This window comes from Drosophila biarmipes, chromosome X, assembly GCF_025231255.1.
Source record: "Drosophila biarmipes strain raj3 chromosome X, RU_DBia_V1.1, whole genome shotgun sequence".
Taxonomy (NCBI): Eukaryota; Metazoa; Arthropoda; class Insecta; order Diptera; family Drosophilidae; genus Drosophila; species Drosophila biarmipes.
This window is the reverse complement of record NC_066611.1, coordinates 5,029,883-5,054,561: the sequence shown is the minus strand read 5'-3', so window position 1 is coordinate 5,054,561 and position 24,679 is coordinate 5,029,883. Positions and strand designations below refer to the sequence as shown.

The 24,679-nt window shown below is 41.5% G+C and overlaps 6 protein-coding genes across 9 annotated transcripts in view; 2 read left to right on the top strand and 4 right to left on the bottom strand.

The window, feature by feature from the left end:
- The window catches only part of LOC108033108 (protein gone early), a 30,726-nt gene extending 22,670 nt beyond the window's left edge, over positions 1–8,056 (bottom strand). For both annotated transcript variants that reach the window (XM_017107308.3, XM_017107310.3), the window contains exon 1: positions 7,676–8,056. The gene's annotated coding sequence lies outside the window, so the exon portion shown is untranslated. The remainder of the gene's footprint in view (positions 1–7,675) is intronic.
- LOC108033114 (uncharacterized) lies at positions 1,110–1,633 on the bottom strand. Its single transcript, XM_017107318.3, has one exon. It carries the CDS (start codon positions 1,535–1,537, stop codon positions 1,223–1,225), a length of 315 nt encoding a protein of 104 aa, XP_016962807.1. The 5' UTR covers positions 1,538–1,633; the 3' UTR covers positions 1,110–1,222.
- Positions 8,057–8,564: 508 nt separating the features above from the next.
- LOC108033137 (protein DDI1 homolog 2) lies at positions 8,565–12,358 on the top strand. The gene is made up of 4 exons (XM_017107360.3): positions 8,565–9,163; positions 10,779–11,265; positions 11,333–11,618; positions 11,684–12,358. Exons 1-4 carry the CDS (start codon positions 8,926–8,928, stop codon positions 12,065–12,067), a joined length of 1,395 nt encoding a protein of 464 aa, XP_016962849.1. The 5' UTR covers positions 8,565–8,925; the 3' UTR covers positions 12,068–12,358.
- Positions 12,359–12,775: 417 nt separating this feature from the next.
- On the bottom strand, positions 12,776–15,228 carry LOC108033138 (eukaryotic translation initiation factor 2 subunit 1). The gene is made up of 2 exons (XM_017107361.3): positions 14,406–15,228; positions 12,776–13,336 (listed from the first exon to the last, which is right to left on the bottom strand). The coding sequence occupies exons 1-2, from the start codon at positions 15,098–15,100 to the stop codon at positions 13,003–13,005; spliced, it is 1,029 nt and encodes a 342-aa protein (XP_016962850.1). The 5' UTR covers positions 15,101–15,228; the 3' UTR covers positions 12,776–13,002.
- A 131-nt stretch (positions 15,229–15,359) lies between these two features.
- On the bottom strand, positions 15,360–16,454 carry LOC108033136 (adenosine 5'-monophosphoramidase HINT3). 2 transcript variants are annotated; one of them, XM_017107359.3, is made up of 4 exons: positions 16,174–16,454; positions 15,913–16,103; positions 15,785–15,848; positions 15,360–15,720 (listed from the first exon to the last, which is right to left on the bottom strand). In XM_017107359.3, the coding sequence occupies exons 1-3, from the start codon at positions 16,361–16,363 to the stop codon at positions 15,801–15,803; spliced, it is 429 nt and encodes a 142-aa protein (XP_016962848.1). In that variant the 5' UTR covers positions 16,364–16,454; the 3' UTR covers positions 15,360–15,720; positions 15,785–15,800. The 2 variants fall into 2 exon arrangements, with proteins under 2 accessions (XP_016962848.1, XP_016962847.1); XM_017107358.2 differs by lacking the exon at positions 15,360–15,720 and having other exon boundaries at positions 15,746–15,848; positions 16,174–16,453.
- Positions 16,455–17,081: 627 nt separating this feature from the next.
- On the top strand, positions 17,082–23,234 carry LOC108033068 (eukaryotic translation initiation factor 4H). 2 transcript variants are annotated; one of them, XM_017107233.3, is made up of 5 exons: positions 17,082–17,205; positions 18,635–18,940; positions 19,210–19,388; positions 20,452–20,733; positions 21,643–23,234. In XM_017107233.3, exons 1-5 carry the CDS (start codon positions 17,174–17,176, stop codon positions 21,807–21,809), a joined length of 966 nt encoding a protein of 321 aa, XP_016962722.2. In that variant the 5' UTR covers positions 17,082–17,173; the 3' UTR covers positions 21,810–23,234. The 2 variants fall into 2 exon arrangements, with proteins under 2 accessions (XP_016962722.2, XP_016962721.2); XM_017107232.3 differs by having other exon boundaries at positions 19,210–19,487.
- The last annotated feature ends 1,445 nt before the right edge of the window (positions 23,235–24,679 follow it).

The window sequence follows — 24,679 nt, the reverse complement described above, 5'->3', positions numbered from 1 at the left end:
TACACAGCTACGGTCAGAAAAATGGCACTTGCTTTTTGGAAAAAAAAATCATGCGTCTTAAAACCAAATCTATTTAATTTTTTGAATATTTATTTTAGTATTTTATTGGTATTTGATGGCTGCATTATAAAATGTACATTTATTAGCATAAATAATTTAGTAGTATTTTTAGTATATTTTGATACTTAAATTTATAGAAGCTTTCAAAATTAATTTTGTAGGATTTTGCGTTATAAAATGAGACTGCTGAATAGGTGTCAGCAATCAGTTTATAGATTATTATACGTAGTTATTTAAAATAATATTTTTGGTATTTTTTGATATTTAAATTTAAAAGTGCTTCAAAATCAATATTTTTTTGGCTTTTCGGTATAAAATGAGATTGTTAAATAGGAAAAATCATATTATAGTTTACTATTTAGGAATTAAAAATTATATCTTTTTAATCCACCTCAACTGTATGAATGCGTGTGAGTAGACAAGATCAACGGCTTCATCTTTGCCTTTGGGCGCTGTACTCGTACTTATATGTTGCATGCATTCTTGTTCAACATTTGACTTCTTTTCAATTTTAAATTGACAACAATTGCTGGCAATTTGCACTGGCTAAAGTCTTCGACTGGCGAAAATATATATCCGAATATATGGGAGTGAGACTTCCAAGAGAAAGGAAAAGAGACAGAGTCATTTGTCTGCGGCTTTATTTTGCGACTTGCATAAATTTCTATTAAGCGCCGTGCAAATAATTAAAAATGCAGCGACGTCTCAGTGATGTGAAGAAATTAAACTAGGTTAATTGATAATTGCACGAAAAATCTGTCTGGCAATGTACTCAGGGTTTTTACTATTTTTTAAGTACTTTTTAAGAAATAAATAAACTAGAAAGTTAAGTTCTAAGGGTTCTACCGACTAATAATTATTATAGTAAATAATATATTTATTATATATATTTTTTTTTAACATTTTCTGATATTATCTTTCTCTTTACATAAGAAACTAAAAAAAACTTGCTGATTTATATTTATTTTGTAATGTTTTGTTTTTAAAACAAACAACTAATGACTCTATTTATAATCCCTCCCAGCAATAATTCACTTTAAATATTATGCTCAAAATGTAGCCAAAGGAACTGCTTTGGCTGGGTTTATTTCATAACAATTAGATCTTTCTCTGCCCGCTTCTAAAGTTAACAAATAACTTTAAACATTAAAAACATTTGGAGTTAGAAATATATGCGGAAGTAACTGGGCACTAGTTTCCTGCACATGGGACAGCGATTGAAGGGCTGCAGCTCAGAGACCAGGCACGAGTGGCAAAAGATGTGCCCGCACATGGTGGCCACCGGCTCCTCAGGCGCCTCATAGCAAATGGGACACATGTAGAGGTCTTCGTTCTCCTCGGCCAGTTGCCTGATGTGCGGATCTATCTCCACGGTCAGGTCAATGATCGCCCTGGGCTCGATTCCGTCGGCTGAACGGCGCGAGCTCTTCGCTTTGATGGGCTTCCAGGATATGAAACCTCGCAAGGAAGGAAACATTTCTTCAAGTTTATTATTATTTACGGATTTGTATACTGTTCGTATAGGAACGTATGATTCTGAAGTAGAACTGAGGGCCAACTCAAAGCCTTCGGTTACAGAGCATATATTTGACGTTCCTTACTCAGCCAACTTCGATGGTATTGCTTTAAGTGCACAAAGATGTTCAAGACTATGATAATACCTATTCTTGACAAAATTAGCACGCTTATAATTAAACTATTATATCTAGCGAAGGGCTAATATAATTTACATTTAAAATAATTGATTTTATTTAGCCATGACCACGTATTACGATATTTAAGGACTAAAAGTAGAATTTCGGACAAAGGGATAGAATATATAATACGAATATATCTTAATCTTAATGGCTGTGAACCAATTGCATTCTATGTCTTATGTTGTGAAGAAAATAGAATATTTTTAGTGCTCCAAAGAATGTTTGAAAATCAAACTTTGATTGCCTAAAGTCTAATAAGATTTTTGTTTTGTAAAGACTTTTAAAACACGTCATAAGACAGGGTATCTATTAGTCAATTTCGATGGACAAATATCAGAAAATCAATCCCTAAACAATTATTTGATTTAATTTGTTAATGATTTCCACGATCCCAACAATACATTGTCTAATTTAAATGCGTTGCACTGCATTTCGGTGGCCGTTGATGGGGCCTATCCAGGGACCTGGTACGATCTTCAAATGGAACCCATTTGCAATGTAGGCCGCTTTAGTTTCGCTTCGCCGCCCGCCAGAGGGCGTCACGTGCCTTTGTCTCTCTATGTGGTTATGCTAGACCTGAAATAGTTTTCCAGCCTTTGTTTTCCCTGTGAAATCGTATAGCATTTTTGTCATTTAATCCGCGAGGAAAGCGGCCAATTCACCCACACAAAAAGAGTGGGGCAGGCGGCAGGTTAATTATGAAACTGCGCTGCACGCGAGAGTTTATGAAGCGCAATTCGAGCGTTTTCCATAGCAGTAACAGTAGCATTAACAAATCTATTGTAAAACCTGGCCGGGCATTACTAATTTGTGAATCACAAGGAAATTTAATTAAAACAACCCTCAGCGCATTGGCATCTAAAAAAAGCCCGATATTCAATCTAGATTCCCCTTTGGAAGCCCCGGCAAATCTCAAGAGCCCCAAAAAAGCGATAAGTTGTGGTCAGCTAAGGTGTTTGGCTAGGAGAAATGAGCGAAATATAGTAGAACGGAAAAAGGTCAGTCCGAATCAGCTATTGGTATCTTATCGCCCTGAGATTATTGCCAAATACATTGGTCTGTTCTAGGCGTAGCCACTAGGGCCGCCTTCCACCTAGGCCTCACTTTTAGGTCTTACCTTAGCCATTTCAGGGTTGGCTTAAATCAATTTTGTAACATGCTGCAAGATTAGTTCTGTAGATTGCCTAAGTGCTTAATTAAAAAATAAATATTCCACTTTTTTGGGCGCTAGTTTTTGGTAACCCATAAACAATTATCTGCGAGCCGACTATCTCGGACTTTATCTGTCTAGCCCTCTGTAGAGCCACTCGAGGCACTGAAGGTTGCCAGGGAACGGGTCTTAGTTACTCGGGTATCTCAGGTTGTTGAGTAATGCTGAGGCACACTTAACCCCGCACTTCTGGGGAGCCGTATCAGGCGATAAGATCTTCCAAAGAAGTCACATAAAGATAAACCCGGGGATGACATAGTCAAGTATGGCTAAGATTTGAAAGCTCCATTGACTATACATGCATTAAAATTCAGGGATAAAAGAAAAAAATAAGAAAAATAAAAGAAAAATAAGAAAAGAAATAAGAAAAAAAATAAGAAAAAAATAAGAAAAAATAATAAAAAATATTAATAATAAGCTTAAAGCAATTTAAAAAAATGTTGCACCTTAATTCAATTTAAAATGTAGGTACTTTCTAATCTTAAACTTGAGGCATTGATTGAGGATAACATATATTTTAAAGTCCAGTTTCTCTGCATTGTATGTCCATTAAATCGGATATCCTTTTTAAAACTCCTTACTTTCAAAATAATAATACAAAAAATCACTACAAACACTAAAAAATAAATAAAACTAAAAACAACAAAAAAAACGATTTAAAGTGCAACTTTGGTTGTAATTTTCATCTATTAATTACATTTGTCTGACAAATGGAACACTTTTAACTGCAGATCCATGTTCTATATTGTCCATATGAAATAATTTTGGTATTCTTTAGAGAATATAATTTTTCCCATCAGATTTTAAGTTAATTTACCCACACTTGGGCCATAACTTTCTGATACGCATCTTTCATCGACTTTTCTGATTTCACTTTCAACCCTCTCTGTTCTCCAGACTTTTTCCCTTTTTGCGACGTTGAGTTGTCTCCGATTAGTGGGCCACTTTGGCGGCTCAAAGAACTTCTGCCGCTGTGGCGAATTTTCAGAGAAGAACTGAATCTATTGGGGCCACACGCTCCGCATGAGCAGCAGTAAATCAAGCGCCAAAGCAGAGCTCAATTTCGTGGGTCCTTATCAAGTTGCAATTGCTTTGATTTCGGTTTTTTCCAAAGACTGATTTGTGCTTATTTGGCTTGATTCGATTGTGGATCCAGGGAGGGGTGATTATAAAGTGCACTGCAGCTGAAAATGAAACTGAATCTCAAGCGGAGTTTATCCCAGGCACTAGAAGATACCAAGAAGCTGCGGCGTCATTTAGTTCGGGGTGGATTCTCCACTCTCGACTATTGTTCCTGCCCCCATCGCGAGGCGCAATTGAAAGTTGAGACGCAGTTCGATTGGGGATGGAGATGGTTATAAGCGGAGAGGTGTGGGAAATTCCCCGGAGTCGGAGATAAACCGACTGAGATAAAGACCAAGTAGGGCTCAATGAAAGTGCAGGTCAGCAGGTTGCTTTTGGGATATTTATCTTTAGATATATTCAAGAGGAAACCTAAAATAATCTCTGTATTCCTTCCTCGTTTCAATCACGAGGCCATCATTCGTCTAATGAAGACATTATTCAAGATTGTCTTTACTTTTGGGTTTAATATTTCCGCTCCCCCAGCCCCGAACAAAAATCGGCGTTTTCTTTGTGGGACCAAACAAGACATTGACTTTCCCCGCCCATTTATTTCCTTTCCAGTTCGAGTTACCATATTTGAGCAGGCCGCGCATAAATCATGACGGACCATATAAATCTCAACAGATAGCCAACAAAAAAAAAGAGGGTAAAGCTAGGGGCCATAAATTTGCTGACCAATTTTGACAGGCATTTGAAAATAATACTGGGCCTTACAAAATCCTTACTCTGACAGTTTTGACGCACGCCAAACAGATACCAGGCATTCGAGACAATGCAGGGAATTAGAAAATCAACTTGGCTTTGCGGCTAATTGAGCGTGGCGTTTTTGACAGCGATTTGCCCACCTGTCCCACTTAATTCACACTCTTTCTCGCCCACCTATTGACATTTAATTTGAGTTAATGGCACGCCGCACGTCGCCCGCATTATCAAAAGTGTCGATTGGGCAGCTTTGGGTGCGATGATAACCTTGTCGCACCCCGGGACCGCCGCACAACCAACCCATCCACCGCAATCAGTTGTTAAATGTGTCAACAATTTGTCGCTGACTAGTGGAAGTCACTAAAGTCGGCAAATTGAGAGCTGCAGAACGGGAATGTTTGCTTATGCAACTTCGCTGTCGAACGAGCAAACACTCCAAACATGGAACCGTAATTAGTGAGCTGGTTACTTACAGGGTAAATATAATAATTATAAAGAAATACAAAAGTTTTTCAACTCTTTAACAACATATATATCAAATATTATTATAATATCAGAGTTGTATTGAGAGGAATTCGTTATTAAAAAGTTTAACACTTGGGATGAATTTGTTATATGGACTGGCGGATTTAAGTGAAAATAATAGAATAAATATCTTTCTCAGAGATTTGATATCTACTTTTCTTACATATTCGTGAGGAATTCCTTTTTAAAAACCTTATAACTAACTATTTTCACTATAACTATAAACATATTTGTTAACTGTTTATGTAAAATTATTAATATTATTATTATATTAAATATTCTTCATAAGAATGTTTCATATAAACTATCTAAAAAGAAGATAAATGGATTTTAATTTCAGATGGGACTGACTGTTCACATGGAAATAAACATATTTATAAAAAATATATAAAAGATATTCTCCATAGGATTTCATTTTTTTTTTTTTTTGCCTATTTTTAGGAATTATTTTTTAAGCATCAAGCATTACTTGAGATATAAAGAAGATATAAAGATATAAAAAAATTCAAATTTATTTTAAATATTAGTAAATATATATAAAAATATATAACATATTCTTTTTAAAAATTACGTTGTTCAATTTATTATCAATTTTCGTGAGTAATTCTTTGTTATAATGTGAAACTCTTGATGTAAACTATAGAAATATCCAACCTATAAAATGGTTTCAATGGATTAAATTTCAGTAGAGACTGACAGATCTGTAACCTTTCATATCCCGGTGATCACGTTTGTAAGTCATTCAAGTTGAGCTATCTCTGCTGATCTTAACCCCGCCGGCAAGCCCAGTCGAGCGCAAAGTTGAAACCGTGAAACGTTTAACGGAAAAAGGTGCGGTTAAGGTTAGCTTTTCGAGGGTTTTATTTTTTGTTCGATGGACAAAAAGTGCGTAACGAGTGACGAAGACAATGGAAGAGTCACAAATGCGGGCGGAGGTAAAAAAGAAATGTGGGGGCCTTTTGGGGGTTTTACTAAGGCCCGATTTCGTGCGTGAGCCTTACAATGGGCCATACGACGAGTAAAAAACAGCGGGTTCACTTTTGCACATGCTGGAAATGCAGTGCATAGCGGTAATCCCAAATTAAGTGGGAAGAAGCGGAAGTAGCTTGAGAAAAAGATACATAAGTACCAGGAAAAACAGGAACTTCATCGAGGGAAAAGGTCAGAGGAAACACTCCAAATATTATAAATATCATGGTCATAACCATATCATAATATACTATATTTCAATATACACAATTGTATAATTTTTTAAAAAATAACCAAGGGTGAATTCTTTAACTCTTTACTTTAGTAAATGAATTTTTTTTTAATCTGAGGATCGTACGTTTTTGTTTTGGTTTATAAAAACCATTTTTATAAGCAAACAACAATCAGATTATATTTTTTTTTGGAAAACTCAGGAAAATATAAAAATATCATGTTCTGATTGACTAGTTTACGTAGATTTTGCGACACCTTTTCAAACACCAAGTAATCCGCAATCAGGCGTTAAGATCTATAGATTCCTGTCCAAGATCAAGGTTATTTACGGCTTTTTTTTCAATGTCACCGGCTCATTATCTCTTAATTATGATTTGTTGTTGTTTTCGGGACGTGCTGCACTCCCCGACGTCGACTGCGACGCAGCCGCTCTTACGCATTAATTACGGGAATTTCGGGAAAGGAGATAAAAATAAAAAGAACTGACACGCAGGCGCATTTGCAGCGAAAGAGCGGGGAGGAGGAGACGGAAAAGAGAGAGCGACGCGACACGGAGTTGTTGTTGTTGCTGTTCATGGGTTCACACGAAAAGAGATCGCGATCAGCCAGCGATCGTTAATTATTATGCAAAGTGTGTTCTAAGAAACTGAGATATGGTGTTGAATTCTCAATGAAAATCAGCTGTAGCCCCACAGAATATTCACCAAAACTTCGTGATCAAATGCCCAACATTTTATGTAGTTGTTTTAAGGATATTGTAAAAACGAAACGTAGTAGTAGTTGCATATAATATAACTATCATTTATGTCAATATCATCAAAATCACCCAAAGATCACGTTCTGTCGCAACTGAGGTGACAAAATTCCTGATCGCAATACCGATCGACGCGAGAACGAAGTATCTGATCGGCTTTTTTTTGTAATATTTTTATTTTCTTTTTGTTTTTGCTTTGGCCACTTGCTAAACCGGTTCTGCCGGCATTTCAAGCACACACACTGCGACACTTTTCCACCTTCGAGCAGCAGCAGCAACAACAACAAAAACGGTGGCTTGAACTGCGCTTACATTTGCTCTCACCCATCCACACACTCACACACACACATAGGCGATGGGAAATTCCTTTAAAGAAGTTGGAAAACCGCTGGTCTTTACCTTTTTGTTTACAGCTCATTTGGCATTCCGAAATTTTAGCATATTCTTATTTATTCGCAGAAAACACACTCGAAAAAAAAGTAACGCAGAAACAGCACTCAAACGCGCGATTTTTGGAGAATTGCTTTGAATTTTTACGCGCTCAGCAGCAACAACAACCGAATAAACCGCTATGTTCGGCTTCTCAATGGAAACAGGGTTGTACTTGTTTTATTTTAGGGCGCAGTAGTATTTTTTTTTTAATTTTTTTGAAAATCACACTTTATTCCATTCGTGCTCTTTTGCGCGGCGGTTTAGGGATTCCTTATTTTTTAAAACGGCGAACGACAAAATCAAATCTTATCTTGAAGAAGAAGACTGCAATAAGTAAGTGAAGTGAAGTAGTGAGTGTTTTCAGAAAATCCAGGTACTTGATAGTTTGCCACGGTATTTTCCGAATGCCGTTGCTTGGGCACACTCCGTTTCAAATTCAGGGGATTTTTCTTTTATCGATAACGATAAAAATACTGTATAGCTGTATATATAGGGTAATTGTAAAAACAAAAACTTAATAATTATAAATATTAATTCCGGTTTGTTTGCTGGCTGGCAATAAGCCCATCGATATGAACAATTTCTTCAGAATTTTCTAGAGTATCGGTTACATCCGGTGTTGCCAGATCGACCCTACATTGAAATTTCGTGATAAAGGATCGTAAAAAATGTTAAATTATACAATTTGTGGTTAACAGTAACTGTATTATCTTCATTTAATAATCAAATCAGTCCCTCCCCCTAAAATATTAAACACAAACGTAAAATAACTAACGATAGTTATAATTGAGCGAATTTTGTATACATTTAAACCGAGTTCTGCATTTTTTTCACCCCTCTAGGTGGCATCTCTGGAAAACATGTCAAATTAAGTGATACAATATTCAGAGCCCCTCCAAATTTTCCGTAATTTCCCCTTTTCGATCCGCATTCCATAGCCCAAGGAAATTATGAACTGACCATCCTCGCAACCATCGATAGACAGACCTCTGGAAATATCGATAGCGCGCCGCATGCAACCGTGCAGTGAGGAGGCGGCGTTTTCGTTGTTGTGTCAAAACAATAAGCGAACCAGCAGAATATCAGCACACCCAGCGGCCAGCGAAGATAAAGCTAGCAGAGATTAGGACTCACTCCAACCGCCACACAGTCACAACCCAGAGCCCCGAAACGATCCCAGCACACAGAGATCCTCCCAGGGAGAAGCGGCAGCGGCAATGAAAATCACGGTGACCACCAGCGATGACAAGGTCTTCTGCTTGGACGTGGCCCAGGATCTGGAGCTGGAGAACCTGAAGGCCCTCTGCGCGATGGAGATCGGCGCGGAGGTGGCCCAGATAGTGGTCATCTTCAATGGGCGCGAGCTTTCCAGCGATAAACAGACGCTGCAGCAGTGCGGCGTCGGCGACGGCGACTTCATAATGCTGGAACGACGCAGGAGCGCCAATCGGTCAGGTGAGAGAGCTGGAAGCGCCACTGGATGTGGTGGCAGGCGGCGGGGGAGCGGGTGGCCATTAACCCTTAACTGGGTCACGTATGCTGGACCCAGGGGCGGATCTTTCTGGGCGGGGTGAAAGCAGGTCTGACTCTGTTGACCCCCAATCACTCGCTCATTAATATTGTAATTACAAAAAGGAAGCCAAAACATGAATTCAATTACTTTGCATTGATTTTACCTCGCTCATTATGATTATGAAATTCCATTTTTCAAACAAAGCATATGCACAAAGCCAAAAACTCTACGCGGTGTGATGAAATTTGAACTGTGAATCCCCAGCTCACCCCCTTTTGTTCTGAAATGTTTGCGTTTTTTAGTTATTTCGGAAGAGCGCACATCGCATCTTTTTGCGGCGCAGTTGGGAGTTAAAAATAAACGCCCGCCTTTCTTTTTGCGAGTTCCAAAATAACGTAGCGCTGGAAGTCGCTTATCGCCTTCCATTGCAGCGGCGGTAGAAGGGAGGGCGCGCGGGAAAGGCAATGGAAGTGGAGGAGGAGCAGCAGCAGGTGCTCAGAGATCCACCCACCCCACCGCCCACCTTGCCCGCCGCCTGTTGGCTTTGTTGTTCTGCTGTTCTGTTGACCCCTGCATGCGCATTTGGCCTTGTCAGCCTGTCCGTTGGAATGGGATCGTGCTATAGAAGCGATGTGTACATTCGCACAACACACTTGTGCGTTTTGCGACTGCAGACAGGTGTGGGCGGTGAACAATTTTCGGTTTGGCTCAACCTCTGCACGGCACAGTTCGTACGTATATGTGCGAATACACATTCCACACTTTGGACTCCAAGAGACCCATTTATGAGTATAATTATAGAAAGGAAGCTAACTTCTTCGCCGGCAAATTGCATTGTACTTAAATATTACGGATAAACATCCTGTTGATTAATACAAATGTTGGTTATACTATCAAATACCATATCATTTAGGACCATCTTAACGTAGGTCTCTATCAATCCTACTTATTTTTATAATTTAAAAGTCTGATAATCAAGAGAGGTCTGCGAAAACCTTCTCATCTTTGATGTTTTTTTTTTTTAAGATAAGCATTCTACTGACTAACACATATGTTCCTTATTTTAAATCTTTGACTGCTCACCTGAGCTTGGTCAAGATCGTATTACCTCTGCCGTCCAAAACAAGTTATTATACATCAAGTTTTAAGACCATCTCAATATATATATTTATAAATCATATATTATTTAGATTTCTGAAAACTTATGATCGGATATATCCTATGTTCTATATTTTATTCAACTTTTTTTTTAAGATTATACAGTGTAGCTTGCTCGCTCTTTTTCACATTGCTTAGACCCATATTTGGACTTTCATTTTTTCGATTCTTTAGTTTGCTACAGGGGAAATACCTTGTATATATACTAATTAGCATATGCTGTCAATATATCTGAACAAACAAGATGGTTTGGGCATTATTTTTTATCTCTATATCTGAATATTGAATATCTCTAAAGTTCTGATCAAATTGCATGTAAAAATGTGTCTTCACCCTTTCAACCCCTTTCCCACATTAAAAATATATTTAAGCAAACTCCCACCCTCCTCCTGTTTTCAGGTGGCGGCAATCCCGCGATCAGCACGCTGGACTTCAGCAGCATCGCAGTGCCGGGCTCCAGTTCCGGCGGCAGTCCACCTTCGCGGGCCGCCCAGGGACAACAGGGGCTGCAGCAGCAGCTGTTCAACAACCTCACAGACATCCCCCCGACCGACGAGTTCAACGTGAACTTCGACGATGACCCGGCCACCGTGCGTCAGATGTTCCTGTCCAGCCCCGAGACGCTGTCGCTCCTGCGGCAGTACAATCCCCGTCTGGCCGAGGCCCTCGATTCCGGCGACCAGGAGACGTTCGCCCGACTGCTGCGCGAGCATGTTACGGAGCGAAAGCGGCGCAACGAGCACCGCATGCGCATGCTCAACGCCGACCCCTTCGACGAGGAGACGCAGCGCCTGATTGCCGAGGAGATCAAGCAGAAGAATATCCAGGATAACATGGCGGCGGCCATTGAGTACAATCCCGAGATCTTCGGCACGGTCACCATGCTGTACGTATCCGCATCTTCTTGATAGAGCTCCTGCATTGTCTATATACGCACCCCATTTTGTTTGCAGCTACATCAACTGCAAGGTGAATGGCATACCGGTGAAGGCCTTCGTGGACTCGGGCGCCCAGACGACGATCATGAGCAAGGACTGTGCCGAGCGCTGCCACGTCAACCGGCTGATAGACACGCGCTGGAACGGCGTGGCCAAGGGCGTGGGCACACAGCCCATTCTGGGCAGGATTCACATGGTGCAGCTGCAGATCGAGAACGATCACCTAACGTCCAGCTTCACGGTGCTGGGCCAGCAGCCCATGGACATGTTGCTGGGTCTGGACATGCTGAAGCGCCACCAGGTAGAGCAGTCCGGTCTTGAGCTGGTTCTGAACATGGCACAAACTAACAAGCTATCCCTTTGCAGTGCCTGATTGACTTGCAGCGGAATCTGTTGATTATCGGCACCACCGGCACAACGACGCCGTTCCTGCCGGAGAGCGAGCTGCCGGTCAGCGCTCGGCTGACAGGGAACTCGGAGGAGTCGATGGAGCAGGAGGCCATCGCCAACGCCATCGAGCAGAGCAAGCGCGAGGGCGGCGGCAGCGATTTTGGCGCCGCTGGCGGCGGACCCAACACCATTCAGCCGCTGGACCGCTTCACCGAGCAGGACGTCACCGATCTCATGGCCCTGGGCTATCCGCGCAGCGATGTGCTCACCGTGCTGCGCCTCTGCGGCGGCAACAAGCAGGCGGCCAGCTCCGTGCTGCTCAACCGCAACGCCGCCGCCTCGGGGGCAGGACTCAGCTGAACGCGGCTAGACCCCTAGTACACACCACCACCTCAAGCCGAACTCCCCACTCCCACAGCCAGAAACAGCCAGGATTGCAATAGGATGAAGAGCGTTCAGACAAAATACTCCGAGCAATACCAAAAATAAGCTACACGCCACATATTAAAGTCAAGTAGGAAGCAGAGAACACAGAACACCACACCACACCACAGCAACTACAACAAATAAGCAATGAAACCAGAAACGAAACCTTTCTAATTTAGTGAAATTTTTATAAACCGAAGAAGCCACTTTTTTATACGAATCGTTTGTTACGATGTACAATATCTAATTAGGGTGCTGTTCCAGCACCGGATCATTTTTAAAGAGAATCAGAGCCAGGGGTTGGTTTTTTCTAGAGAATATTGAGAGGATTAGTAGGCGATTTAAACTAAACAACTAAGACAAAAGTAAGGAAATGTAATAGATGGATAGCACGGAGGGTGATGGAACCAAGCCGCATCAACGAAAACATTAAATATGTTAAATAAGAGAAAATACAAACTAAAAACGGAAATAAGTACGCCTGACTATTCAAATATATTACAATTATACACATATATATAAACCATTATATACAATTTGAACTAGTATTAAGGCTCTGTCAAGCTAAACTGAATTGGGTCAATAAAAGGTCGAGAGTATTGTTTTGGATTTGAAAAGGAACGAAAAGGAATAAGAAGCGCGTTTTCATTTATCTTCTCGGGCACTTCGCTGTTTTCTCTTTGTAAATCTTTAATAGCATTCGTTATGTTATGTATAGTATATAAATTATAAAATTACAACTTCTGATCTGCTGCTGAAGGCTCCAAAGGTTCCACACACGACGCGGTCTGGATTTAATTTTGCTTTTGCAAAAGCCGTTTAATCATTTGTTACAGTTGCTATGGGTTGTGTCTGCCGCCGTGGCTACGCTAATCCTCGTCCTCCTCCTCATCCTCCTCGTTCGTGCGACCCGCTGCTGCGCCGCCCTTGTGGTTGAACTCCTTCTCGGGGTCGAATTGCATGCCCTCCTGGTCGGCGCCGTCCTCCTCGTCGTCGTCGCCCGCCACCTGGGCGTTCTCGGCCTCGGCCCGCTCCAGGCGTCGGGCCAGATCCGCCTCGTCGATGGCGGTGACCAGCTTGGGCGCCATGATCACCTTGAACTCGCCCTCGTACTCGATGATCTTGGCGCGAATGTTCTCGATGGCCACCTCCAGGGCTTTCAGGCCGTCTGTCTTCTTTGTGGTGGACGTGGTCATCACATACCTGAAAGGATTAATAAGGTTTCATTATTATAAAAAATATATATAAGCCCTATCTGCTACATATTTCACAATTTATTTGATCCAATTAGGTGCAACTTAATATCATTTTTTGGTCTTTTTTTATATTAAAAGTCATTTTCTATATTGTCTATCTTATTGATTATTGAATTTCAAATTGTGAAATTATATAAATTACTTTAATTAATTGATTCTTGTTGTTTCTTTTTTATTAAGAATGCTTAAACACCTGTTCATTCGCGAGTTTATTTAAAAATAAGATTATAAAACTATAAAAAAGGCTTAGGACATGATTTTAATGGAAACAATATACTAATTTATGCAAAAAGCCACATCTACAAATTTATAAAAATCATTCACACCTATGAAAGTATAGAAGTCCATGTTGGAAGGTTTATTTCTAATGAATTTGTATTATTTTACATAAAAACCCTCGAAAACTGAAAACGTACTAAGGCAGCCTACTATTTTTCATTAGCTTAACATTCCATCGTAAGATATGTATATTGGCAACATTATGCTTTAGTTTTATGCGATCATTGATAAAAGATATGCAGTATTGTGCAACTTATACATTATAAAATGTTTTCTGGTCTTTCCATAATACCTCCACTCTAAATTGGCTTAATTACATCATATACCAACACATTATAAAGTTTTCTAGTGCAGTATAGGTCCTTTAATAATCCTTCTATATGAAAATGCTCTAATTACATCATATCAACCCAACATGAAGCCAACATATCTTTCCTAAAGGATATCAACTAAATTGGAGTAATACGAAGAATTTGAAGGAGCTATTTAGGTTTTAAATAGAAATTTGTTTCTAGAACGCCGGCTTAATACTTGAAATTAGCCTAAATAAATAAATGGAGATCTGGCACGGCCCTAAGCCCATCATAATTTAAGTGACAACAACTATATGAATCACATTTGGCCTAAGCTGAGGAACAGAGAACAGAAACCTAGTGATTCCTAGCATTTTATACAACTCATGCACATCTATTTAGAGAAGCCTCTGAAAGGGGCAGCAAACGGCGTGGTCAACTCACAAAGGCGGCGCTATCAGGTTGATGCGGATGGGCAGCTCCTCGGTGCTCAACTCCAGGCCCTTGGTGAGCGATGCCTTGACGGCGTCGATGCCTTCGTAGCCGTAGCAGGAGCACTCGATGTCGGCCCGGATCTTGACGGTGGGCGAGACCAGCTTGCGCTTGATGTTGCTCAGCAGCACCTCCTTGGTCTCCGCGTCCAGGTTGCACTCATCAAAGACGGACGGGTCGGTGACCGACTGCTTGAAGATGTCGTAGGCGACCGTCTTGCTGTTGTACTTCTTCTCGAAGTACCAGGCGGTCTTCTGGTACAGCTCCTCCAGCTTCTCGTTGCCCTCGTAGCCGAGGATGTCGGCGACATGGCGCAGCAGTGAGTTGATGGCCTTGGCCTTCGCGAAGCGCTCCGTGCACTTCTCCACATCCTCGGGCGAGACGCGGCGCTTGGAGAGATCAATGTAGCCCTTCTCCTTGTCCACACGGATGACCACCACCGGCTCGGTCTTGCCCACGCGGATCAGCTTGTTGATGGAGCGGATGCGCCGGCGGGAGAGCTCCGACAGCAGGATCATGCCCTCGATGTTGTTGTACTCCAGCAGATGGACGTAGGCGCCCATCTCGGCGATGGACAGCACGTTCACCATGACGACATCCTCGATCTCCGGATACCGCTCGTTGTAGAAGCGCGACGTGAGGGCCATCTTCGAATGCGTTGTCTTAGGCCGAAAAAGGGGGAAAATGCACTTTTCGAAAAGAAAAACGTGTACAATTTCTGCCGAGCGGGCGCAAGAAGAAGAAGCGTACAGCGTTGCAATGCCGACTATCGATTGCTGGCGCCGGCAACTGATAGCGGCCGAGGCGGGGCACTGGCGATAACATCGGTTGTCATCGACTACGGTCACACTGCGAGGCGGGATGTGGTTGGCCGCCAAAAGTACTCGAAGTTTGAATGTGAGAATGTAAATTTGCAAATTTCTTTATATATTCTAAGAATTTAGACAATAGGTCGTATACATTGAAGTGGAAAGATACATGGTTTTATAAAAAACGGAAATACCCTTTGGGGTGTCGCAGAAATCCATCCCTGGTTGCGATTTCAGCGGATAAATGTTCCTTGTAAGCCAGAACTCCGATTTTTTTTAGCATTTTCAGAATTGTTTTAAGTAACTTTTTTGTAAAACAATGCTCTAGGTGTAGACTCTTAAAGGTGGAAATGATATCTAATCGTTTATCTTTGAACTATTGTTAAGACGTTCAAACCGATCCCTTCCTGACATCAGATAAAAGCTTAACAAATATAAATTCCCTTTTCGCCCGCGGCCTTGTGAAGAATATACATTGTAGGCTAAGTTTTCCGATTTGAAAGTGGCTTCCTTTATTATTACCTATTGCAAGCCCAACTCATTGTGAGCTCTCCACTTGAGAGAGGTAGACCCGCGCATCCTCGGCCTGTTATCAAAGAGATTATGTGGAATTAGAGATAAAACAAATTAGAATGGCTGTCACTACGCACGGTTTTGAACCAGACGGAGGGCCTGAAGATTAGCCGCGATAGGAAGCCCATTTCCGATCGGGGGGCAATGGCATGCATGTGGAGGTGCTTCACCGTGATGAACGGTGGCAGGTGGAAGCCGAGGAGCGCGTCCTGGACGGAGATTCCCTTGCCCGCCAGGAACTCCTTCAAGCCGCTCTCCATCCGCGCAACTTGGGGCGAATCGAAGAACACGGGTTAGTTGTGCTGACCAAGCTGAGGACGCAGTCCAGCTGCTCTTACCCAGGGCATCGTGGGTCTTGTCCAGATCCTTGAGGCTGGTGTAGTGCCTCTTGGTCACAGCCAAGTAGTGGTGCTGGGAAGCGGGCTTGATGTCCTTGAAGATGACGAACTCGTCGGTTTCCAGTTCCAAAACAGTCGTGGGCTCCTGGCCGCCGGATATTTTACAGAAAATGCAGTTGTCCTCCGCCATGGCTGTCACTAAACTATAAGGTAGGCAATATAAACTATGGAAATTTGTACTTTGACAGCTGATTAGGTGCACTATAAAGGGATGCCAGTTCCGCCTTTTTCGGGCCAGTCTGGCCTTTTTCTAGCCAAGCGCCGGGGAAAATAATTCGGTTGGTTCACATGTTAGGGGTATTTCCTAAGCTATTAAATTTCCTTAAATTTGGAAATTCACTAGTCAAAGATTTCAGAAAACCAGAGATGTCAACCTATAACAATAACTAAAGCTAAAATAACAATATTTCATTTTGGTTAATTTAAATAAAATGAATAAACTTAATGACGGAAGAACAGTTTTCAGTATGGTTTGTATGAGCGGACTTGTGTTCTACAGGACTAGCCCATCCGTATGAATTTGTTCAAATCCGTTTTTTAATAATTCCCCTTTCAAATGTATATAATGCTGAAATCCAACATCGGTAAACAAAATGTTTCAAATAGAATATTAAAAGTAATTGAATTAAAATTAGAATTTAAGAAAGATTTTACAAATTGACAACTAACGAACCTATAAAACACGTTAAGACTATCGATATTATCAGAAAGTGCGAAACCGCAATTATGAAATAGTGTCTCGGCTGATGGCGGGTGCATCGGATATGACGGTGGCTAGCTCGATTCCGGTGTGACCAGGCGGGCGCAGTGGAAAAATACCGAACCCTTTGGGTTCCTGCTCAGCGATGGGCAAACCTCGATAACAGCGTAAGCTTGCTCGATGCATCGATGTTTTTCCCGTCCCATCCCCACGGATTCGCTCATTTGAAAAAAAAAAAACATGGCTGGAAGAGGTGGTTATGAACACGCTAGGTAAATATTATTAATTATTTTTGCAATCGGCAGCGCTACTTGCGGTGCGCGGTGTGCAGGTGCTGGTGAAAGTGGCTCCGCGGCGATCGTTCTGCGCGCGGGCCGACAATTCGGCGAAAATGTGTGATAATGCACGCGGTTTTTGGGGTTTGGGCAAAAAAAGGCAACACCAGCCCACCAACACACGCGCACGCTCTCGCCTCGCCGCTGGCACACTCGCGCACGAACGCGTATACGTACGCCGTGTACGTGTCGGTCGTTGGTCGCCGCCGCCTTTGTGTGAGTGCGCGTGAGTGAGGCGGTGTGTTGGTGTGTGTTTGAGTGTGTGCGGGACAGTGTGCGTGTTTTTTTCCAACATTCTTTTTCGCTTTTTTTTCGATTCGATTCCACCGCCTGCGTTGTTTTTCTTTTCGGAAAATTCTGCCGCTGCCGGCGGCGACGCCTCTGCCGGCTGCGACGTCGACTGCGGCACTAGCGCAGCGCACCGGCGGATTTTAAATTAACCCCCACCCAAAAAAAAAACCGAAGAGAGAAGAGAAAAGAAAATGCCCCAAAAATAGATGAAAAATCCATGCAGAATGCAGTTTTTGGCAAAAAGCGCGCGCGTTTTTCCCCCCACTTGACACCTGTCCCCCGCCTTTGTTGTTGTTGTCATCGGTGCCCGCATCTTTGTTGACTTTTCGCCGGGAATCGGAGCCGGAATCACCTAGATATCTCAGCCATGTGCGTTTCGTGTCGCCCTCGCCCCTGCCCTTCCCTTGGGGGTGGCGCCCCCACAATCAAGAAGAAGAAGACACAGACACACCCCCATTAATTGGATTCTCGCTTTCAAGGTTCCCAGGTTCCAGAGCACTCTGCTCCTCCAAAGCAACACTCCACTTTGGGTCAATAGATCCTGGTCTAGCTTCGTTCAAGACTCTAGAGCACAGTATGTTTGAAGAACATGTTGAAGTAACCATAGCTAACAAGAAACCATAACAAATATAGTCACTATATTGTAAAGAAATATCTCCGAAGCCAAATCAGATTATTTCTGCCAAAATCATAGAATATATAAATATAAAGTACGATAGATCCTGCAGGCTTCTTTATTCAAGATTTTGAAGCGTTCCATTGCTCAATCCAGACACTCAAGTAACCATAACTAAGCTGAAACATTAACATTGCCCCCATAGATACCTTTGAATATAATCATTATTGAGCAGAAACCAACCAAGAAGTCTCAACTATTGATAATACCTACGATAAGAATGACTTATAGATGGGATATTGGGGCTTAGAAGAAAAAATATTGTCATAATTCAAGAACTAGTAAACGTCAGCTTTCCTTACTACCCCGAAATCTACCAATGTAAGAATGGTCCCCCTAAAAGCGAAAGTTGGCCTATAAAACAACCATATTAATCAACCATTTGTATACCTTTTACAGAGGCGGATTCGGTGGAGACCGGGGATCCAAGCAATTGCCCACGGAACCGCCGTTCATCGCATTCGTCGGCAATCTGCCGCAAGGCCTGGTGCAGGGCGATGTGATCAAAATATTCCAGGACTTTGAGGTGAAGAACGTGCGGCTGGTGAAGGATCGCGAGACGGACCAGTTCAAAGGCTTCTGCTACGTGGAGTTCGAGACGCTGGACAATCTGGAGAAGGCGCTAGAATGCGATGGTCGGATCAAACTGGACGACCTGTCGGCGCCGCTGCGCATCGACATTGCGGATCGTCGGAAAAATGATCGGTATGTGGGCACGCTGAACTCTCTCTGGAGCAGGTCGATTTGGTAGATCGTTAGGGTATATGAGAAAGAGTACCTGTTCACGAAATAATACAAGATATAGGAACGATTCAAGGCATTACACCTGTCGACAGGAAAATGTTCGAATACTTCCAGATATAACATCATGCCTTCCCCCAACGAATTCCAAATCGATTCACTTCTACTTACACTCTCATAGCTACTGTTTGGATGAGTTATTAAAACATTTAACGTTTTACCTTCCTTTGCAGCCCTGGTGGCGGTGTTGGCGGCGGCAACGGAGGCATGACCCGCGGCGATGGCAGAGACTTCCAGAAGCGCGGCCCACCCCGCCAAGGCGGCAGCAGTCAGTCATACAGCCGGGGAGGTCCTGGCACTGGCGGCGGTCGCGAAGGCGGCGGCGGATCGGGTAATCGCGGCGATAGTAGAGGTTCGTACAATGATAGTTATGGTGGTCACAATGATAGAAGTCGCGGCGGCGGCGGCAGCGGCGCGGGCTCCGGCGGTGGCATGAATAGAGGATACAATGGTAAAGCATTTTTATCTGCCGTCCAATCCAACCAATCAATCAATCAACCAACCAACCAACCAACCAACCAATCAACCAACAACACGTAGCTGCATCCCTCGTAGTGCCGCCAAAAAGTAGTTGATTCTGATTACGTATTACGATTCCGACTCCGACTCCGACTCCGACTCCTGATTTAAATACCAAATACAAACTCGATTCGGTTGCATGGCAGGAAGACAAAGACATCCATGCTGCAGTCCCCGAAAGCGATCCCAGAATCTCCCCCTTTATTTCCGTTTCTGTTATTTCTTTGTTACCCTCCTGCGGTTCTTCATGCTGATCCTGATTGATTTTGCTTTACTTTTCTTTGGCAGTTTCTTTCCACTGGGCCTTTAGGGGTACTCTAATCCTTGGTCATTGCTAAACCATTTCCCTAAGCCTTATAGACCATGTGTGATACCATTTTCAGACCTCCTCGAAGTGGTCAAGTATCCATTTCTTAAGAAAGTTGTATTACATGCAGAGCTAAATGCATTTTTAAGGAGATTGCATCTACCTCTTTGATGAATTTACTTACAAATGTGGGGTACTTTATAAACTTAAGGATTTGCTTTTAAGTTTTCTATTGCCGAGAGCAAAGCTCTACAAAGGATCATGATGGTCACGTCCTGGCTAATTTAAGTTGAGATCTAGTTAAAGAGGTTCATTTGTTTTGTATGCGGGAGTGGTGGTCTACATGGTATTACTCACTCACAGCGCCAATTGCCTACTTTATCTTACCTAATTTGCGTTTACCGAGAACGTATACCTCGTATAGCTCCCCTGTACCAGTAGCCCAAGCACACACTTTGATAGATTTGAAACGATCCGAAACACCCGCACGCTTTTTACTTTGAACTGCATTTAGCCAGCATGCTGAGCCTAACTCTAAGCAGGTTTCCTCCTGGCCAACAGGTCGCTAATCCACTCGCTTCCGTTGCAGATCGGCCGGCAAATCGGGGTCGGTACGGCAACTTCAACAACGACGATCGGTTCGACCGCAACCAGGACCGCGAGCGCGGCCAGCGGGAAGGCAGCTATGGCAACCAGTCGCGCGACGGCGACCGCTACAACAACTTCAGCCGGCACCGCGACCGCGAGCGCACCCACTACAACCCCAACCAGCAGAGCGAACGGCCCAGCGCCGGAATGGGCGGCCTGGGAGGCGGCTCCGGCGGCTCTGGCGGCCTGGGCGTCGGCGGTGGATCCTCCATGGGCGCCATTGGTGAGTTGCACAAGTATTTAGTAGTGGTAGTGGTTTCCATGTTTAAAGGGGCTTTGAAAAGGATCAAGTTTTTTAAAGGAAAGTATATTGTTTTAGTAATATAAATTGAAGACTTCAAGAAGAGTAAAGTTAAGGGATACATTTTCTGCTCCACCCATTCTTAGATATATGTAGTCTGCATTTTTACCTAAAAGTTAAGTTAGTTTGGCATGCAGACGAAAAAAAACTGGCTAATTAATGGGCTTTAACCTTGGTTTACATATGATTTTAAATGTATTATAGTATTTTTGATTTGGGTTTTTACTTTGCTCTACTCTATAAAGCCACAAAATGTGGATATTTTATAAATTTCATTTTAGATATTGTTTTAGTCAAGCAAGTCAAGATTTCAGATTTGAAACAGCTTGAAATATTTCAAGTGAAAATACCTCTATTTTAATCGAATAGTTTTGGTTTAAAGGTCGATTTTATGTAAACACACTTAGATCTATTTAGAAATAGCTGTACTCATTTTTAGTTGAGTAAAGGTAATTGGTAGAGGGAAGCGTTTCTTTTATAGTATATGTATATTTTTGATGTGGACATCGCCGTATGAAAGCTGAGGAAGTTTGGTTTAAGCATGCAGATTCAGTTTTAGTGTATTTTGAAATTGATTTTATTGGTCCAATACCCATCTAAATGCTGGATATGATATTGGAGTGTTTTATTTTGAAACTTAGGAACCAAGGTGGCTTGTATTGTTATTTTATTAGGATTTTGAAACAGAGTAAAGGGTATGTGACAGTCGAGATACTAGCAAATCAAAATGTTGGATTATAGACGCGTGAATTTGTGAATTTGTTATACCACTAAGTTAAGCGAATCTGCGAAACTGATTCATCCAACCATTTGACCATTCTATGCCTCCAGACGACAATGAGCGGCCACGCCTGCAGCTGAAGCCACGAACCATTGCCGCGCCCATAAACGCGGTGGCCGAGACCAAGCAATCGGCCTCGATCTTTGGCAACGCCAAGCCGCGCGAGGAGAAGCTGAAGGAGCTGCAGCAGAATGTCAATCACAACGGCGATAACTAGATGGGCAGGAGTCGGTCCGCAATATAATATGCCTGATATGATATTTTGGAGGGAAGCCGAGATAGAGTGAGGCGGAGATAGTGAGGAGGAGGAGGATCAGAAGGAGCATCAGCAGCATGCATATATAAACACATACATTAATTAAAAACACTACGCTACATACCTATTATATACGAAAGATATGTACTACATTACAAGAACGAGGATGAAAGAACAGGCTGGCCTCTGTGTCTCTGTGTCAGTGTCCAGTGTCAGTCAGCGAGCAACTTAACAGCAGCAGCAGCAACAGCACAGCAGCAACAGCAACATCAGCATCAGCAAGAAGCAGCAACAGCAACATCAGCAGCAAGCAGCAACCAAGCAACCTTTCTTACTCTTTGCAAACAGAACAGAACATCCGCAACAACCATGGAAAGTCTATAAATGTTAGTCCTTAAGCAGCGATAAACTTTAGTCTCGTGCATATGGCCTATATATATAGTATATATACGTTTATGTGCGATTCGTGTACAGCAGCTGTATGCACGTTGCTATTTGTTAGTTAAGTAATGCATATAAACCAACAAAACAAAAGTTCTACCATTAAGGTATATAAATAGTAAACAAAACAAAAAAATCAAAAACAAAACAATACAAAAAAAGAAAAAACTCGAAAAACAAAGCAAAAATCGAAAACAAAAACTTTTTTGACAAAACGTTCAGCGTAGCAGGCAGGCAATTTATACAGTTTATATATAGCAAAAAAAAAAGAGAAAAACGCAAAAAAAAACAAAACAAAACAAACAAACACCGAAACCAATTATTCAACATATATACCTTATGAAAAACAAAACACCAACTACAGATCTAACAAAACAAATCGCAGAGAAGCAGAACACCAACTACGTACGTAACAAAAAAAAAGTAGAAGAAATATGCAGAAGTAATAATAATACCGACCGTCAAACAAAGGATGAAAAGCCATCAACTACATAGATCCTATGTAGGTGAGGAAGAAGTCTATGCCGCAGACCAAAATGATTTTTATTTCGATATCCTTGCACTCACTACCATTTTTTATCTGTTGTTTGATTTATAAGCAAAGCAACTCATTTGAATATTTCTTCGCCAAAATTGTACATTCACTTTTCCAATTTTGATTTAACGTGCCCGCCACAGATCTGAATTCTTTGTAGATAACCTTTGTATAAGACGCAAAAAGTATGGAAAACATGTGTATAAATTTAATTGTTGTTGTTTGTGTGTTTCGGTTTTTCTTTGCATCCACATTGTACGTAGGCGAGCAGCGCTTTTCCTTTCTTAATGACCCTTGTTTCCTCACAAGATTTTTTAAATATATACCATTTTTTTTTGTACCTTGCAAGAGCTGAAAAATAACGCGAAAGTTGTAAATTAATTTGAAAATAAAGCAAAAAAATTACATAAGATTGTGCCGTTTCGGTTTGGTGTTTTCCTTCGGACTAATCGGAATTGTTTTTCGGAGTGCGGCCCAGCAATTTGTATATACAAATAAGAAGGCTCCCAACCCCCGAAGGGGAGCAGCAATTGTTGTGTTGTTCTGTCCGAATTGGCTGTCCTGCTCGGGGATTCCCCGGTATCCGATCCACTTTGCTTGCGATACTCCCCCAAGAACACAAGAAACACAAAAACCCAGATACCAAGGTACCCGGAAACCTAGAAAACTTAGAGAAACCCAAAAACCGACTTGACCGACAAGCTAAAACAGAGTTAACCGCCACCAGCGGGCGCAGATAGAGATACAAACGAGTGTGTAATGATGAGTGTGTAACAGTTAAAGTAAAGATTACGTTTAATATACCTTTAAAGCTAAAGATAAACTTAACACATAATTTTTAGCACTAATACCGTAAGCAGTCAAAGATTTACACGAAAACTAAACGAAAATGGACAAACAATATTTGTAAACGCCTCCAAAAAAGAAAAAATAAATAATACAAAATGGGATGAAGTGACGACGAGATCGAGTTGAGAACATAATTTATTGCTGCTCTAAACCTAATTAAGAACTTTGATACGCATTTTAAAACGCCCGTAACGACAAAGAATTGTTTAAATTACGATTAAACCAAAAGCAACACTAAAGCGAGAATTTATACAAAGCAAGAGTTAGACATTAACTTACAGCATAAAACATCTAAAGTATGTATACACAAATATAAATAAATATACGCTATGATTAATGACGAAACTGATCGAGTAAGCCAAGATTAAATAGCAATTCTACTCTTAGCAACCGCAATAAATTGAAACAAAATATGAAAAAACACGAAAAACAAAAAACAAAGAACTAACCGAAATTAGTAAGCAGTTAGAGGAAAACAGTCGTAGACGTGAACAAAATATAAATTTTTACCAATTACAACACCAGCAGACATCGCAAAGTGCTAACTCCATGTAACTTACATAACAAAAACGATTATAAACAAATCAACAAAGTCCAATCAACAGACAGCAAGATGTTTAATTAAGTAAATGAAGAACGAACGCTAACAAACTTGACACACAACATTATAACGAAATATATAAATATATATATTTTTTGTTGTTCCAACATTTTGTACGATACGTATATATACAGATATATACACATAACTAAATCAATAAATAAAAGAAATTATAATACAACTCACCTTTAGCTGTTTTACTAAAATAGGGGGATTCTCCTTTAAAAAAGATCCACCAATGCAATAGTCTGGTCTGTGTTTTCCATAGTGTTCCCCATCCAATAAAACAATGGATTTTCATTTGCATAACAAATTCAATTAAATCTCATTTTATTTCAGTTTTGTTTGTTTGTTTTTTTTTGTATTTTTTTACAATTTATTAAGCTAAAGTGTGAAAAAATTTCG